The sequence below is a fragment of the Pempheris klunzingeri genome, chromosome 22 (genome assembly GCF_042242105.1).
Source record: "Pempheris klunzingeri isolate RE-2024b chromosome 22, fPemKlu1.hap1, whole genome shotgun sequence".
In the NCBI taxonomy this organism is placed as follows: domain Eukaryota; kingdom Metazoa; phylum Chordata; class Actinopteri; order Acropomatiformes; family Pempheridae; genus Pempheris; species Pempheris klunzingeri.
The window spans coordinates 1,852,128-1,871,183 of NC_092033.1; the positions used below are offsets into that span (position 1 = coordinate 1,852,128).

Sequence of the window (19,056 nt, forward strand, 5' to 3'; positions counted from 1 at the left end):
AAACAAAATGGAGTCGTTAGAGATTAAAAAGAACCAGAAAACAAAAAGAAGTCTGTCTGAAGTTTAGAAATGTTGGAATAATAATAATAATACAATAAAAGTCACTAAACGCCGACAGTCGGCCGAGCGGCAGGTGTAAGAAGCCGTGCGGCTGTTTGCAGGTTCTTTCACAACTTTTCCATAAATTTCTGTCCCCTGTAGTCGGTGTTGACTGTGACATCACTGTGTGGACGTCAGCTGACTCTGAAGGTCACCGACCAGGCCGCCGTTACCGTGGAGCCGTTACCGTGGAGCTGTTACCGTGGAGCTTTTACCATGGAGCCTTTACCGTGGAGCTGGTCATCAGCCACAGAGACAGACAGAGAGAGACGGACAGAGAGAGAGAGAGACAGACAGATAGAGAGACAGACAGACAGACAGAGAGAGAGACAGAAAGACAAAGAGAGACAGACAGACAGACAGACAGACAGAGAAAGACAGACAGACAGAGAGAGAGACAGAAAGACAAAGAGAGACAGACAGACAGACAGACAGACAGAGAAAGACAGACAGTAAGTGTGTTGTGGCTGCTTGACCTGGTTGCTATTCTGACTTCCAGGAACGACTGCCAACACACACACACACACACACACACACACAGACACACACACACACAGACACACACACAGACACACACACACACACACACACACACACACACACACACACACAGACACACACACAGACACACACACACACACACACACACAGACACACACACACACACACACACACACACACAGGTCTTCTTCTTCTCCTCCTCCGTCCGTCTCTTCTTCTTCTGTGGCAGCCTGAGCGTCGCTCTGAGTCGAGGTGGAAAGCGAAGCTGCAGACTCACCGTTTCAGAAGCCGCAACCTACTTTTATCTGACTGCTCATCTGAACACACAGGAAGTGACATCACCGCTGCCACGCCGGAGCAGAGGAGAGGAGGTCAGAAGGGAAGGAGAGAGGAGGCGAGGAAGGAAGAGAGGAGGAGAAAAGGTGAAGAGAAAACAAAAAAAGAGGAGAAAGCAGGAAGAAGAAGAGGAGACGGGAGGACTAACAGGAAAAAGATCATCTCCTTATTTCCTAGATAGAGGAGAGGAAGAGGAGGAAAGGGGAAAGAGGAGGAGGAGGAGAAAGGAGGGAGAGGAAAAATAGGAAGTGAGGAAAGAGGAGGAAAAGAGGGAGATAAAAAAAGGAGAAGACACAAGGAATAAAGAAAGGAAGTCGCGAGGGAGGGAGAGAAAGGGGAAGAAAGAAGGAGATGTGGAAGGGAAGGAGGAGGAAGAGGAGGACAAAATGAAGACAGGAAAACAGGAGAAGGGGAGAAACTAAGAAGAATAGGAAGTGAGAAAAGAAAGGAGTAATGAAGAGAAAGGAGGTCAGGGATGAGGTGAATAGGGGAGGAAGAATAAGAGGAGAATGGAGAGGAGGCAGAAGGAGTAACGACAACAGGAAAGACAGGAGGAGGAGAAAATTAAGGAAGAGGCGAGAAGGAGGGACGGAGAAAGGAGGAGAAGGAGAAGAAAAGGGGGAACAAAGACAGGAGGGGGAGAGAAACAAGGAGGAGAAAATAAAGAAAGAGGAGGTGATGAAGAGAAGGAGGGATGCAGAAATTAGGAGAGAAAGAAGATGAAGGAGGAGAAAATGGGAAGAAAGGAAGGAAAGAAAGGAGGAGAAAAGGAGACAAAGGAAGAGAAACTTAAGAAAGAGAAGAAGAGAAAGAGAAAGAGGAGGAGGAGAAGGGGAGGTGACATCAGCTGGAGACTCCTTGGAAACTCAGCAGTGAGTCAGTGATATCAGGAAATTTGTGAAACAAGAGAGGAGCAAAGAAGAAGAAGAAGAAGAAAAGTCAGGGGGAAGTCAGTGGAGGGGTGAGAAGGAGGAGGAGGTGGGGGAGGTGGGGGAGGAGGGGGGAGAGGGGAGGAAGGGGAGGTATAAATGCAGCCGAGGGGACTGAGCCTGCTGCAGTGGAAAGATGTTCCTCCTCCTCGTCAGGGCGGCTGCTCTCGCTCTGCTCCTCAGCCTCATCACCCACGGGCCTGTTACCACGGCGACCGCCCGGGGAGGTGTCACCTGCCGACAGGAGATCCCCGCCGAGCTGATCCGGGACCTGTGGAGCCGGACCAAACAGCTGATCAACAGGCTGCCGGTAAGATCAATAACCGCTGATCAATAACTCAATAATCAGTTTACTGATCAGTACTCATTATAACCAATAAATATGCTGATCAATAACTTTTTATAGAATAACTGTCAGACTGATGATCAATAATCAGTTTACTGATCAATAATAACTCACTATAACAGATCAGTCTGCTGATCAATAACTGTTTATACAACAATAACTGTCAGGGTGATGATCAATAATCAGTTTACCCTCAAGTAAAGATCAATGATAACTCATTATAACCAATCAATATGCTAATCAATAACTGCTGATCAGTAACAGTTAGTCAGTTTGTTGTTGAGTAAAGAATAATAAATCATAAAAGCAGATCAATATGCTGATCAATGTGTCAGTTTAGACACTTCAGAGATCAATAATAACTGTTACTGATCAGTCTATCAATACATCACTTTACTACTTATAAAGGTCAGTAATTACGGTTATTGATTAGTCTATAAATCAGTTTGTCAGTTCAATATCAATTAAATATCTTGACTATTGATTAGTCTGTAAATAAATATCAGTAGTAACAATTAGTCTGCTAATCAATATGTCAGTTTATCATCAGATCAATAAACCCTTTTACTGTTTGCTCTGCTCAACCGTATATCAGTTAAAAACTAATTAAAGATCAATAATACCAATTACTGATCAATATGTCAATTTAACAACATTTATCAATTATTTCAGCAATCAATAAAATCAGTTTACAATGACCTCAGAATAACCTGAGCTTCTCAGAATAAAGGTCCAATCAATCAGCAATAATCAAAAACAGAGAATCAGTTCTTTCAAATTAAAAGCCCCTCTTTATTATTATTGACTGTTTCCAGAAATTTATACGGTTTAAAATCTTGAAAGATCAAAGATCAAAGCTTCTGATCAGATCAAAGCTTCTGATCAGATCAAAGACTTTCTGACTGAAAACACTGAGGCGTCATGAACATCCTGGGCCTGGTACCACAAATACTATTATTGATTAAGTACTTTATACTGTGTACTCCATTACTCTGGCCGCTTTGCATCATGGGTACTTTCACTTCTGTTTAACACAGTACTTTTACTTGAAATGTGGTATTTTTTACGTATTATTATCATGATCAATACTGCTACTAAATAATAATAATAATAATAATAATAATAATAATAATGATGATGATGATGATGATGATAATAATATAGTAAAAATCAAAAAAGGTCATTTTAAATATTTCCTAAAAATTAATGAGCCATAAAATGTTTTTGGACATAAAATAAAATATGTCGACTTACTAGGATTTTTTTCCCTGAGCTTTCGGTAACATCTCACAAACTTCCCCAGTGTGTTTGCTCAGTCGTCATGGAGATGAAAAATGTTAAAGTTTTTATTTTAAGCTTTTGTATTATTTGTGGATATTATATTATATTATTATTATTATTATTTATTTATTTTTTTAATACTGCAGCTTTTCTGTTTGGTCTTCTTCGTTACGCAGTTGTTTATTTTTTAACGTATCTTGAAATACCTGCAAATTTTCCATTATTATTACAAAATATAACAATAGCAATAATCAATAACAGCCATTAAAATGAGCTTTGTCTTTACCAGCTGTAACATTAAAGCACATTAATGCACCAATAATTATAATTCAGCAATATAATATTTAGTATTTTACTCTGAAAAGTACTGATACTGATACTTTTATACTTTTAATGCTGGACTTTTGCTTTTGATTTGAGTATTTCACACTTGTTATTATTATTATTATTATTATTATTATTATTATTATTATTATTATTATTATTATTATCATATTTTAGTTTTTATTTTATTTCTTATGTCGTGAGAGCGTTAAAATATTGCAAAAATGTAAAATATATTGAACCTGATATAAAAGCAGAAGCATAAGTAATGATTTTATCTGCAGAAAGAAGAAAACATCTCCAGGCGACTGCTGCCCAGGTTCTGCACCAAATGTCCCGAGGTCAGTAAACCTGTCTGTCTGCTAGCCTGTCTGACTCCAAACCTGTCTGTCTGTTAAATCACCTTATAAAACACTGCTGTATCCTGTAAAGACAAGCCCCAGAGTTTTGTCTTTGTGCGTTTAGTGAAAATTAGTCACTTTTTGAATGGAGTCTGGTGCTGGAGACCGTAGCTGGATGTCAATCTTGTGCTGAGGTTTCAGCCTCCGGCCAAAATGGCGTCCGTTTGGTTTACCTCAACCACAACCACACGCTGTATGTCACCATCTCAAACCTAACCCTGCAGCCATACGGAGCCACGTCTAACCTGGCGGTGAAGCGCAACACGGCCTCCTCTGCACGCCACTCCCTCCTGAGCTTCTTCCCACGAACGCCGGCATGCCAAAGCAGCGAGTCACCCCTCGGCGTTTCCAAACGTGCTACGGCTGACATGCCCGTCCAGTCGAGCGTGCAGCTTGGAACGACAAGGAGGAAGTGTTTTAGTTGTGGTTTTCCTCGACAGAATTCCTGTGTTTTACCCCACAGGGTGTTTGATTCACACAGAGTTTTTATCTGTTTGTAGAGGAAACACGACTTTAACTGTAACACACAGACCTGATTCAAAGGAAAGGAACTCCAGTTGTTAGTAGATAAGAAAAGGATCTACCACTGGAGTGGAAAGTAAAATATAAGCAGTTTTTCATCACGTTTGGTTGATACCATGACTACCTCTGATGATATAACACATCTTGTGTGTGCTGCAGGGTTTAGTTAGCCAAAGTTAGCTTCACTGCACACATACAGTTGCAGCACCAGATCTCTGCTGCGTTGTGGGATGAAGGCGAGAGGATTATCTGGACGTCTGTTGTCATGTTCCTCCACCACAGCCGCCCGTTTCATAGACTGCATATAAGAAGTGGATGCTTCTTTTGAAGCCTCAAGCTTGCCTTCATGGGCGGCGCCATTGTGGTTTTTTGGAGCCAGAAGTGACTTTAGTTGGAGCCTCTGCTTGGTTAGTCAGAGGGTCGTCTCATCCTAAAGCTAAATAGAGGGGAAAATGTGGGCTTTTCTTTAGGACAGCATCTCGACCTCAGCACTGCAAACTCTGTAACCATGTGATCTCCTCCTCAGCGTACGATTGGCTGGCTGGAAATGCAGGAAGTGATTGATGTCTACCAGAGGAGTGTGTTCAGCCAAGAGGTCATCCAGGAGCTCCTCCCCCTCCACTACAACGACCTGCTGTACCGACTGCAACACACACTGCAGCACTGCGTGAGTACACAACTTCAACACACACTGCAGCACTGCGTGAGTACACAACTGCAACACACACTGCAACACACACTGCAGCACTGTGTGAGTACACAACTGCAAACACACACTGCAGCACTGTGTGAGTACACAACTGCAAACACACACTGCAGCACTGCGTGAGTACACAACTGCAAACACACACTGCAGCACTGCGTGAGTACACAACTGCAAACACACACTGCAGCACTGTGTGAGTACACAACTGCAAACACACACTGCAGCACTGGGTGAGTACACAACTGCAAACACACACTGCAAACACACACTGCAGCACACACTGTAGCTCTGCGTGAGTACACAACTGTAAACACACACTGCAGCACTGCGTGGGTACACAACTGTAAACACACACTGCAGCACTGCGTGAGCACACAACTGCAAACACACACTGCAAACACACACTGCAGCACACACTGTAGCTCTGCGTGAGTACACAACTGCAAACACACACTGCAGCACTGCGTGGGTACACAACTGTAAACACACACTGCAGCACTGCGTGAGCACACAACTGCAAACACACACTGCAAACACACACTGCAGCACACACTGTAGCTCTGCGTGAGTACACAACTGCAAACACACACTGCAGCACACACGTGAGTACACAACTGCAAACACACACTGCAGCACTACTTGAGTACACAACTGCAAACACACACTGCAGCACTACTTGAGTACACAACTGCAAACACACACTGCAGCACTACGTGAGTACACAACTGTAAACACACACTGCAGCACACACTAATGTACAAACAGAGTACATATACACACTAACTGTTTTTGTTTACTCTCCAGGTCTCTTCCTCTAAACCTTCAAAATGGTTCAAGATCATCAAGAAACTGGAAAGAAAAATTAAAAAGGTAAATATTCACAGATTATACAACTACTATCTATCAATCTATCAATCTATCTATCTACTACTGCTACCAATACAGCAACTACAATTACATTTCCTTCCAGTACTACTGTTACAAACACTAATACTACTACATTTACTTCTTCTACTACTACTATTACTGAAGCTAATACTTCTACCATGACTACTACTAGTACTACTACTACCACTATTACAACTGGAGTATACTGCTACTGCTTTACCTGCCCATTAAACCACAGATGTAATACTACAGTACTAAGAGTACTATGTTTTTACAATAAAATACTACAATTCATCCGTCCATCAGTCGTCGTATCAGGTTTAATAGTATAAGATACTTTATTTATTTAGTTTACATCAATACAAAGTACTGTTACATAACACGAGTACATGCTGCTAATAGCATCACCTGTGCTCACCTGTTGGCAGAAGAAGAGAGACGTCGGAGCGCTGAAGGCCGTCCGAGAGTTCACCTTCATCCTCAGATGGATCGACGAGCTGGCACAACACCACGTCCTATAGATCATCATCATCATCATCGTCACCATCGTCAACGTCAGTATTGTGATCATCACCTCCACGAGCATCATCGGCATCATTACTGCTCCTTATTTTCAGTTTTTATTTGGATTTTTCAAATGAGGTAAAATTTGATTTTTGCAGCACAAATGTTTGATTTTATAATTTATTATTTTTATTATTTATTCTGAGGCGTAATTAAGATCTTTTTAAAACATTTTCTTTGAATATGAAACCCGAAATCCACTTAAAAATCTGTTCAAAAATGAGCTTTAATCACCTGAAGAAGTCTTGAATCTTATTTTATTTCTTAAACTATTGATAAAATGCTTTGAATGTTTTGATAAATGTACTTTTATTTACAATATAAGTTATTTTTTAGAAAATATTTATTGTATGTTAGTACTCACTGAAGAGTCCAGAGTGTTAAAAGTACTTGAAATTTTAATATATAGAGTTTACGACAAGATGGAGGAAATATTTTTATATAAATTATGGTAGTTCTGTTATTCATGTGAATTTGTCGGTCAGATTTTGAGTAAAATAAACTAGATTTTTACCTTTTTCATTGTTTGCTGGTGGTGGTTTTTACCTGTGAGCTCCAAGTTTTGTGTGCAGTCGCCCTCTGCTGGTAAAGATGTAGTACTACAAAATGTCTATATATATATATATATATATATATATATACATACACTACTCACAAAAAGTTAGGGATATTCGACTTTCAGGTGAAATATATAGAAAATGTAAAAAGTGAATGCTACAGTGATATTATATCATGAAAGTAGGATATTTAAGTAGAAGCATGCAATGGTAGTTTTATTCATCTTAAACAATTTATTGAAAGAAAATCTAACAACAGTGGTGGGTATACCACAACAAGTGTTGAGGTGCTGCTGATCAACTGTTAGGTGTCGTCTTGGTCTCATGATGTCAGAATGTGAACAGCAGGATGAGGAGGACTGTTTAAATACCAATTCTAACTGAAGCAGGAAATGTATTGGTGGATTCATGGATCAAACCTGTTGTGAATGTTGCTGTTAAGCTTCTTGTTAGAGAACAGCAGCTGGTGCAGAAAGTACTGAGACACTGAACAGTTGGACATGTGCATTCAAAGGTTTAGAGAAGGTCACATTAAGTTCACCTGGAAAGGTTAGAATGCATTTTAGGTTCATCCTGAAACTTCACCTGAAAGCCGAATATCCCTAACTTTTTGTGAGTAGTGTATATATGTATATATATATATATATATATATATGTGTGTGTGTGTGTGTGTGTGTATATATTTAAATATGTATATATATATATATATATATATATGGGAGACGTGTATGTCTTTAACAGGAAGAGAAGGACACGTAAAGAAAGTAAAGAGAAAGAAATGCCTGCAAAAGAAATGAAAACAGAGCGTGAAAAAGGAAGAGAGAAGGATAATAAAAGGTGAGGAAAGGAGTGAAAGAAGGATAGGAAGAGAAGAAAGGAAAGGAAAGGAAGAGGAGAGGAGAGGGACCACGGACGGACGGAAACATCTCGTCTCCTGAACGTAACTAGCTGGTGGAAGGATTAAAGGAACAGTTTGCCTTCAAGAAAACCTGAGTCACGGTCCGCTGCCTCACCTGTCAAGCGCGGAAACTGTAAGTCGTCAGGACAACCGCTGACACTCACAGCGAGATCTCCGCCCACACAACACAACACTGAACTGAAAGCATCATCATCATCGTCTTCATCATCACCATGTGCTGCAGAGTCTCTTCAGGGCGGGAAAAAGCCTCCAGAAGTAGCGAAAACTTGACCGTTTAGGCTCTTTTAGCTCCCAGCTGTGGCTGCTAACATGCTAACAGCTTGTTTTACTATGCATTGCTAAAAAAATCACACCAGTGGCACTAAAAGTTTTTGGCTTATGAGCCCATATGAAGAAAGAAAAAACGTGTGTGATCACATTTGATCCATTCAACCAATGAGACATTTCCCCTTTAAACCATCATTTAATTCAAATAAGCGTTCAAGTCCTGAACTGGTAGGATAATCGGATATTTAATTAAAAAAAACAAAGGTTAGAGAGAAGTGAAAACAGATTTGAGTGTCTCCCATTCTTCATTTCACGACCCCTCACAGTTATCCAGGCCGTTCTCACCCCCAGGCCGTCAAATACCGCTGCTTTATCACCGCCTTTGGCGTCTGGTAGCGACGAACAAGGCACCCTTTAGCGCCCGTGTGAGACCTAAAAGCCCAATGTCGTATAAAGAGCGAGAAAGTCCACGTGTTTTGTGTCTCGTGTGAATCCGAAAGTTAAACTAAACTACAAACCGGCCTAACCAAGGCCTAAACCTAACCAAATTGCTGCCATTTTATTGTTACCATGACGATGAAGGTCAAGGGAACGGTGCCTTGTGGTTCGGTATCAGACGCCAAAGACAAAGCAGCTGTATTAGGAATGATTTATCTGGCAACACTTTGGAGCTGCAGGACTACAGGACTGTGCAAAAGTCTGAGGCAGAATATATAAAAGAATATAAGATGTGTTTATTTTTATTGATTTACAAAACGAAAAGCGAACAGAACACTTCTAGGTACTCCAGGATCTTAGTCAGGTGTATGATTAACCAATTATACCAAACATGATGAAACAAAATCATCAATTTCGTCTGTAGGTTGAAACACAGTCAGTAACTGAAACAAATGTGTAGGAGGCTGAAAACTGGGGGAGGAAGAGCCAAACTCTGCTACCAAGGGGAGGTTGTGGAAGTCAGTTTCATGTCACAGGTCAAACACCACAGCAAGACTGAGCACAGCAACGAGATGCAAGGTGGTTATTCTGCATGAGCAAGGTCTCTGCCGGGCAAAGATGTCAGAGCAGACTCAGGTTTCAAGATGTGCTGCTCAAGCTCTTTTGAAGTAGCACAAAGAAACAGCCAACGTTGAGGACCGCAGATGCAGAGTGCAGCAGATCAAAGGCCCATTATGTTTACTTCCCTTTGAAATCAGAAGATGTCCAGCAAGGCCATCCGCTCTGAACCAGCAGAAACCAGTGGGACCCGGGTAGACCATCGACTGTCCAGAGAAGTCTGGACAGTAGATGGTCTTCACAGAGGCATTGCGGCCAATAAGCCAAACCTCTGATGTGGAAATATGGCCAAGCAACTCAACTATGCATGGAAACAGGAACTGGGGTGCAGAAAAATGGCAGCAGGTGCTCTGGACTGATGAGTCAATTGAAAGGATTTGAAATGTTTGGCTGCAGAAGAAGGCAGTTTGTTCGCTGAAGGGCTGCAGAACTGTACAATGATGAGTGTCTGCAGGCAACAGTGAAGCTGGTGGAGGTTCCCTGAAAGTTTGGGGCTGCAAATGGAGTTAATGGTGTCCTCAATACTGAGAAATACACACTTATCCATAATGCAACACCATCAGGGAGGCGTCTGATTGGCCCTCAAATTAGCCAATGTCAAAGAACTGCCTTCAGCGTAAAGGAGAACAAGGAGTCCTGGAGGTGATGGTGTGTCACTCCAAATATTGATTTGATTTAGATTTTGCTTCTGTTTGCTCACTTTATATTTTGTACATTGATTAAAAGTAAACAATTAAATATTATATATTTTTGGAAGCATTCTTACTTTACGGCATTTCTTTGCACCTGCCTAAAACCTTTGCACACTGCTGTTTATATAAAGTAGTTCAGAGAGTCTCTGACACTGATGCTGCACTTGTAACTATCTAATAGTGTCATATATGATATAGTCACCATGTTGGTCAGAGGTAAGTGAGGCTGATGGGATTATCTAATCACACTGTGCTGTGTTTGTAAGAAGGAAAATCACCACACCAATCCTCCACCACACAGAAGAGGATGTGGTGAGTGCGATATTTATATTGACAGTTGCCCTACAGGAAAAAGAGCTATCTGCCTTAGACTTCAAGGTAAAACCAGGTAATTCCAGTTAATTTACCTAGAAAGCCAGCAGCTAGTGTGTGTGTGTGTGTGTGTGTGTGTGTGTGTGTGTGTGTGTGTGTGTGTGTGTGTGTGTGTGGGTGTCAGACTGGCAGAAGTGATTCTGCTGTTAAAGCTGTTGTGGTTTTCATGATAAAAATCATTTTATACTTTTTACTCATACTAACTGTTTTAATAGGCTTTAGTAAATGGTACGTTGATTTATTTATTTGCTTATCAAAACTCACTTGCAGAACTTACATTGAAAGTTTGCCATTTTAAAGCTGAGCACAGCTTCTCCTTCAACCACAGAGGGATAATATAATCTTCTTGTTTTTGAAAAGTAAAATGCCACTAACTTTGTGTTCTGTTTGAATTCTTATTTTATCACCTAATATCTTACTCTATGCAGATGACACACAGTTCTATGTTTCTGGTCAGCCACACGACCCCAGATTGTTGAATGCTCTTTCTGTCTTTCACTGAGGTTAAGTGACACACTGCATTCATTTAATGCTTATATTTGCTCTAACGTTTTATCAAACTAGCTGCTTTAAGCAGACAATAGAGGAAATTGATAAAACAAAATTAGGTAAAGCTAACTATTAGCATGAACCACATTTTAAACTTTAATGGCATGTACTGTATAATCCAACACTGATGCTGCAGTTTAAGGCCTGCTTAGTCAAACTGATTTCCTGGTACGCTGGTAAAGATTTGTCATGTAATTCAATGGAATCTGACAGCAAAACAGAAACAGCGTCTCCATTATTTTCTTGGTGTTGTTCCTGTTGTTGCCATGGTCACTAAATAACAGTGGTGAACTGTGAAGATGTAAGAACTGTCATTTCAAGAGGTAGCAGCAAATTTGAATTTACAGTATCTTTTGTTTTATGATACTTAAAGTGTGGCATTGCAAAGTTGCAATATGTAGAAGAATAGTCATATTGAGTGAGTGTGAATGGACTGAAGTACAAATTTAGTTTATCGGGGAATTCCTAAACATTTTTTCTACGCATAGTAGTGGGATTTGTACCGACAGTGATGAATCAGGTTTCATTGCATGCACTGTGGTGGCATTTCCACAAACCGTGATGATGCTGGGATTGCTCTTCCTCCTGTTGCGATGACATTACACTTTCAGCATTCATATTTCCACCAGCGACATCTCCGCCCACAATGATGAACACATTTCTTCCAGCAGCAGACGTTATTCTACATGCCACATTACGCACATACGTGATAGCTGAACATGTCATTTCAACACCATGAGCGTTATTGTGCAGCTGTAACAGCCTCCACTCTTCTGCCTTTCCAGAAGATGATTCCTTAGCTTTCCGCTATCGAAAACAGACAAAAAGAAACCAATTTTATTTCAGAGTCAAAGGAGAAACAATTAAAACTGGTGGCTTTAACATTAACCTATCATAATGTTGCGTTTTCAAGGGCACTTAAGTGTTTTCGTGTTGATAAATGTTAAAGATATGATTCATACAACATGCAAACTATGTGGTTTCAACGATACCAGCATCCATTGCAACCACCATAGTAATGCAAACGTTGCAGAATCTTTGTAGTGAAACTAAGGACCGTATGCATTCACTGAATGAATATTATGAAAACAAAAACTATCTTAAAATATTGCATTTTCTACTGAGAATAAAAGGTACATCCAGCATTTTGCTTGGTGTTTCACTGCAGGGGCTTGTGCAGGCACACTGATCACTTGTATTGCAGTTCATTCACAGGATTATGCCTGAAACATTGTGCTTTGTGTAGGACATCATACGAAAGGCATCATGAAACTGTATGTTGTTCAGACACTAAAGCATCAGTCGATGTTCCAGTTCATCTTGAAGGTGTCGGATGGAGTCGAGGCCAGAACTCTGTGCAGTCCAGTCAAGTTCTTCCACACCAAACTACTAAAACCACGTCTTTATGAAACTGGCTTTGTGCACGGGGGCATTGTTGAAACAGAAAAGGTATAAACACAAACTGTTGTCACAAAGAGCACTGTTGTGGCCCCCAAATGTTGAGACCTTTCATTACTGGTTGGATCTTTTAACTGTGAAGTTCAACCAAAAAGTACATTTTGCTACTTAGATTGTGTCATTTGAATTTTAAAGGCTGGACAGCTTTATGTGAAGCATCTTGAGATAAAACTGTTATGAATTGGTGCTATATAAATATAGATTGATTAAACTTTCCAATATTTTAACAAGAAAAAAACAAATTTCTGATTGTTTTAATTTTTCTGAACCATGTGATGTATGTTGCTGCCCCCCCAGGGTTTCCTGACCCACAGGAAGGGAACCACTGGTCAAACTGATCGTTTTATGCCGCAGCATTAAGATTTCCCTTCACTCAAACTAAGGGGTAAAGTCAAGTTCCTGCCTTACATGGACTTTTAAAGGTTCAGTGTCCAGTTTACTCATCCTAATCACTCACCACTGATTACAGAACACACAATATAAATATCCAAAACCAATGATAGTTACAAACTAGTCCACAATTAACACTTTTTTAGGCATCCTCTTCATCTCTTTTCATCCTTTACAAAGTCAAGTTCAGCATGTATTTAGCCTAGCTTAGCACAAACACTGGAAATAGGGGGAGCCCGCTAGCCTCGTCCATTCAAAGAGGAAAAAACCGGGCCCCTCGCCAACTGTAGATCTGTCTTATATTGATTTACTGTATGTTCTTGATGCTGTTTTTCAGTAGGCGTTTTCTGCTCATACATCATGTAAAGATAAAGATCACAGCTTTGGGGTCCATACGTACTCAGAGCGAAAGTAAAATGCAGCATCTTTGACCTACTTATAACATTTGCAGGGTGGGCTGCGTCTCCTGGCCTTACTAATGTTTGTTGTATAGAAATGACTATTTAATATACCTCGTACAAATGAAGAGACATGCGTTTAAAGAGCAGGTAGCGGGAAAAAAGCTCCACTAAGACTAGCCACAACATTAAAATGATGCACATGAATGCATGAATAGTAAGAAACCTAACTTTTTATACTTTTAGGCTTAAGAGCAATTTAGCATGCAGGTTTTTTTTTGGAGAATAGCTGGTATTGATTTAGCAAAAAGTCAGCATGCATCTTGCACCAATGGAAACCATATTTGTAATTGGTGAGACTGCGTTATATGTGTCCAATTTTGGAAGACTTTTCAGTCAAAGTAGTTTCAACAGACTTCCCGCACAAGACATGAATTCAATCTGAACATTGTTTGTAGCAGGCGACTCTATTTTGGTTACTAAGTTAAATAAATTCTACATAAGGCCATAAAACATTGCAACTGCTGCAGCTTTGATGCTTCATTAATCTGCCAGATATTTTCTTGTTTAATTAATCAATAAATTTTACAGTGCCATGTCTTAAAAATGTCTACCAGTCCAAAAACACAAGGATATTCGTTTTACAATGACAAAAAATAAAGAAAACCAGCTAATTCTAACACAGGATAAGCTGAAACTTGAATAACTGCTGATTATTTTTCAGTCAATCAACTAATCGATCTAGTCACTCATTACTTGAACTATAGGATACGATACTATTATAGAAAACATTCAAGTTGACATGAGATGGGCATAAGCATGTATGTCAACGTAAGATGGTGTTTCGCACCTGTTTTCTGCTTGCTAACAGAAAGTACATTTCTTATCTCATTGAAGTATCTGCAGTTAGACTTCATACGCAAACAATTACATGCACAAAAGCTTGCACACAGATGCATAAAGCCTACATGAGGTTTAATGCACTCTTTGAAACACACACACACACACACACACACACACACACACACACACACAGATAAGTATCGTTTAACCTTAAATAAGTGCTTACGTAATTCTATGTACATTTTGATGAACTGGTCTCTGCAGTTAAACCACTCTGACCAGGGGGTCCCCTCACTCTCTGCAAGCGTTTGCATTCGGTGGATGGAAGTACATGGAAACCTAACCAGGGAGTCTCCTGTTCTGCATGTTTAGCAGCAGCAGAGTGAGTTTTAGAGGAAAACTGGTGTCGATGCTGTCGTTTCTGGCGCTGCTGCTGAAAGCCCACAGACCACAACCACACACACACATAGACACACAATGACACAGACAGGGATGCAGACAGCTATATATACAGACCCACAGGTCAAAAGGGAGCATCAGTGATTAGACAACACATCATCACACTCTTAATTTTCTCAGCCGATCTCTGAGGACAGTCTTTTCGTCGTACCATCTACGGTATTGAAGCTTTGGTCCAACATGTCTCCGTGCAGTGGTTCAATGTGTCTGCTGGTCTTACTGGGAGTTGTGCTGACATCTGGGGGTCCTATCCACTGCGTCTCTGACAGCCTGAAGAAAGCCCACGAATCCATTGCAGATGTGCTGGTGAGTTTACCCGTGGCGTCCCACAGGGTTCAATTTTAGATCCTCCATAGTTTTAGATGCAGCCTAGCCTCTGCTTGTGTTTAAGGGGGTTAAGTGCTAAATGTAAGGTTAATTTAAGGAACCTGTGCTTTAAGATTACACAGAAGTTGAAATTTGAGCTCACGTTAGAGGATGTTTGCAAAAACTAAGGTGATTATACCTTTTTTGAGATGTTTTAAAGTGATGTTTACACTCTAGGCCTCTATGACCCTCTACAAATAGACAGATTACAGACGTCCTCCACTGTGATACATGCTTTCACTTTCATACATATGATTTTAATTACAAATGACAGTATTTTTTTGGAGAGTTACATAATTTACCGAGTGATTATGGAGTGCAGATGGTTCAACTACTCGTAATGATAGATAGATGACTAATTGTTGATTGTGAGAAATTCTAAAGAAAATCTATACAGATAAACTGAAACTAATTAATGTGTCTGTGATTTGTTGTGGTTCCCACCATGTATGGAAGGTAGAGGTCATGTGTGCAATTATTTTTATCATCACTATTTTGTTCTGTACAGTACTTACTTACTGGGCAGCAAGTAACAACATTGATCTCTGTAGTATTCCTTTAATATTCATGTAGCATCTGATAGTGTATCTGTGGTTGTCAACAGCCCAAAGTGACAAAATTATACTTAAGGAGTGTTTATACCTACTAATTATAGCAGATCACCACATCACAAGTTCATGATATTTAGCGATTTTTCCGATCTTGTAAAAACCGAATCTGATTATATTGGTTTCATGAATGTTTCCTGACAATGATTCTTTGTTTTTTCACAATAGAAACTATTGACTATAAGGCTTATCATGTTTGAATTAAATCTTTAATAAGTGTTTAGTTTGCGTTTCATCTTTTTCTAACACTTAACTTAAGTTGTTTTAAATCATTTCTTGTGACCTTTTTACAGGAGCACAAGTTTGACTTTCTGTTCTTGTAGGAAAAAGACATATGAGATAAGATACTTGTCCTGCTATGGTGCCAGCTGCTTGCTAAAAGTTGCTTATTTTTGTAATTGTAATGCAGCAATCTGCTTTGTTCTGTCTCATTTAAAGATACTGACACTTATTTCTAGGAAATTCCTTCAACTAGAGAATCTGCACTGGTCATAAGTGGATTTATCACACTGTAGGCTGGATGTGATACTTAAAATGTGAAGCCATTCAATCACATTAGGCGTCCAGGAAATAATGATCCACGCCGCAGGACAAATCATTGGAAATGTTTGATGCAGCACCTTCAACTGAACACTGATACATAAGAGATTGATTTTTTATATCACGCTTTGCTGTTTATGAATTCATAAATATGACAAAAATGTATGTTGTGTTGACGTTTGAGCAGAAAATGAAATATTCAAATCTGTTTTTTTGTGTGTGTTTTAGAAATTGACGAAACCAGAGATCAGCGGTTATCCTCTCTTCGGTTCTGTCATCAGGAGCATTAACGCCTCCTGTCAGGTATACAAACACACACACACACACACACACACACACACTCTGTCTGTTTCTGCTGTCTCCACTGTACTTCTATCAAAATTAGTGTTCACTCAATAAGCCTCAGAAAACCATATATCACCTGTGATTTTTAATTAACTGTAGGATTAAGTTTCCCTGTATAGATTGTGATACATAGTTTTCACAGGAGAGACACAGTATTCAAATCATTCAAAAAAGTGAAAATGCAAAATGCAGTGACACCAAGATTAATGCCAAGAGGAGTCATGCACTGAGAAAATAAAATAGGACCCAGAAGTAAGCCTTGAGGAACTCCAAATCCGTGATGAGAGAATCTTTCATGTGTCAAAGTCACATATGAGGTACATGTAATGTTATATCACAATGTCAGTCTATAAACATTATCATTTTTGGAAAATTGTCTGGTTATTTTATGAATAAAATAACCAGACAAGAATATTTGAGTCGTTTCATCCCGCTGATGTAAAAATCAACTAAAAATCAGTTGCGCTCATTGATTTATGACGCTGTCTTCAGTGGCAGCATGCCATAAGAGATAATATATATGTATATTTTTCTCTTTATTGGTGCAATGTTATATAACAAAAAGACAGGAACTTGTATGGTATAGAATATACAGATATTTGGACATTCAGACAAGGCAATACCAAACTTTAACATTTAACTTGGAGGTGGGTATTGTTTAGGTGAACATGTAGGACAGATGAGATGCAGGAACAGCTAATGAGAAATTAAATGGATTAAAAACTTTTTGTACCAGAATCCAGGCTATAGACAGATCACTTGGTCGTTTTCTGCTATAAAAATGTCTGATGAATTAAAGTGTAGTCTTGTTTTTATCACTAATATACTTTAAATCGTGAACTACACTGACTCCCAGGCGTTCCCTCCTCTCCCCCGCAGAGAAAAGAGGAAATCCAGCTGATGAACGCCACTCTGGACATCTACATGCGCATCTTCTCCAGCATCCTGCAGCACGACCACAGCGCGGCTCTGCTGGACAAGCTGTCCGCCTCCGCCAGGCCTCAGGTGGAGTCGGCTCTGACGGAGCTCCAGCAGGAGATGGAGAAGCTGAAGAGGCACCTGGGCCACCTGAACCACCTGAACCACGAGAGAGAGGACGTGCTCAGCGAGCTGAACAAAATAAAGGTGAGCGACTGAAATTTGTCTGTTTTTACACCTCAAATTGATTACAAACAAACAAAACTGATCATTTCTTTGTGTCTTTAATAGAAAGAATAGACAAAAGTGACTAAACAAGACACTTTCAGTCACGTCTTTGTGAACTTTAGGTCACGTGAGAGCTCATTGGTTTTGTTTCTGCTTTTGTTCAGTCGAGTGGGCGTCGTGATTTGCGGCTCTGTAGTGTTAAAGTTCGACTTGTGTCTCCAGGACGTCTGTTTACCTTCCAACATTTGATTATTACATAATGTGTCGTGTGACCTTTAGTCCAATGCAATAACAAATCAATACATTAATAAGCATTTCTGCTTCCAGGATTTTCATCTGCTTTCATTTGGATCTTCTTCATTCAGTTAATCTTCAGTTGCTTGTTTCTGTTTAGTTTTTATTGTTTAAAACGTTTAGTTTTAGCTTCGTTTTTTATTAGTTTCCGTACAGTTGTTTTGTTTTGTTGTCCTACAATGTGGAGGATATTTGTCAGCGGCAAATTTAAGTTCACAATTGGTTTCACCATACAAATACACTGACTCCCGGTCATGTCGACATCCCAGTAAACATCTGCACCAACGTCCTCCTCAGGCCGGTGGTGTCGACACATTTTACCAAAACCTAAAACTTGATATAAGACCTTTATATCTATTTTGGCTAAATTTTGTTTTATCTTGTAAGCACACAACATTGTTAGTATTTGTTAGTAATTTTCAGTATTTTTTCAGTTAACTAAGATGTTTTTTTTACACCTGGTTTTAGTTTTAGTTGCTATAATCAATATATCAGCCAATAAAAATCTAATTAATAAATAAATATAAGATTTTATAACATTTTCCCTTCCTGTCCCTGCAGGTGGACGACCCGCTGGTTCAGAAAAAAGCTCTGGCTCAGTTCAACGAGATCTACCAGGTGGCTTCTGTGATTGGCTCCCGCAGGTGTGGCCACGCCCACTCCCGTTCTGCTAAATGATGGCGAGGCGTCGCGATCATCGATCGCTCCGACTGAGAGAGGTGCTGGGAATTCGTTTCCATGACAACAAATCCTATCTCATTAGCATAATATAAAAATATTTAAAAATATATAAGTTGATTTTTGTTTATCTTTTTATTTTATTTTATTTATTTTTTTAAATGTAGCTTTTTGTTTTTATTCAGTTAAGCTCTGTGATGTTTCCATGACGACATCTTCCAT

At 39.7% G+C, this 19,056-nt stretch overlaps 1 protein-coding gene across 1 annotated transcript; it reads left to right on the plus strand.

Moving 5' to 3' along the window:
- Positions 1 to 15,037: 15,037 nt before the first annotated feature.
- Positions 15,038 to 18,834, plus strand: LOC139222201 (interferon gamma 1-like). Its single transcript, XM_070854178.1, has 4 exons — positions 15,038 to 15,163; positions 16,600 to 16,674; positions 17,596 to 17,841; positions 18,718 to 18,834. Exons 1-4 carry the CDS (start codon positions 15,038 to 15,040, stop codon positions 18,832 to 18,834), a joined length of 564 nt encoding a protein of 187 aa, XP_070710279.1.
- Positions 18,835 to 19,056: the final 222 nt, after the last annotated feature.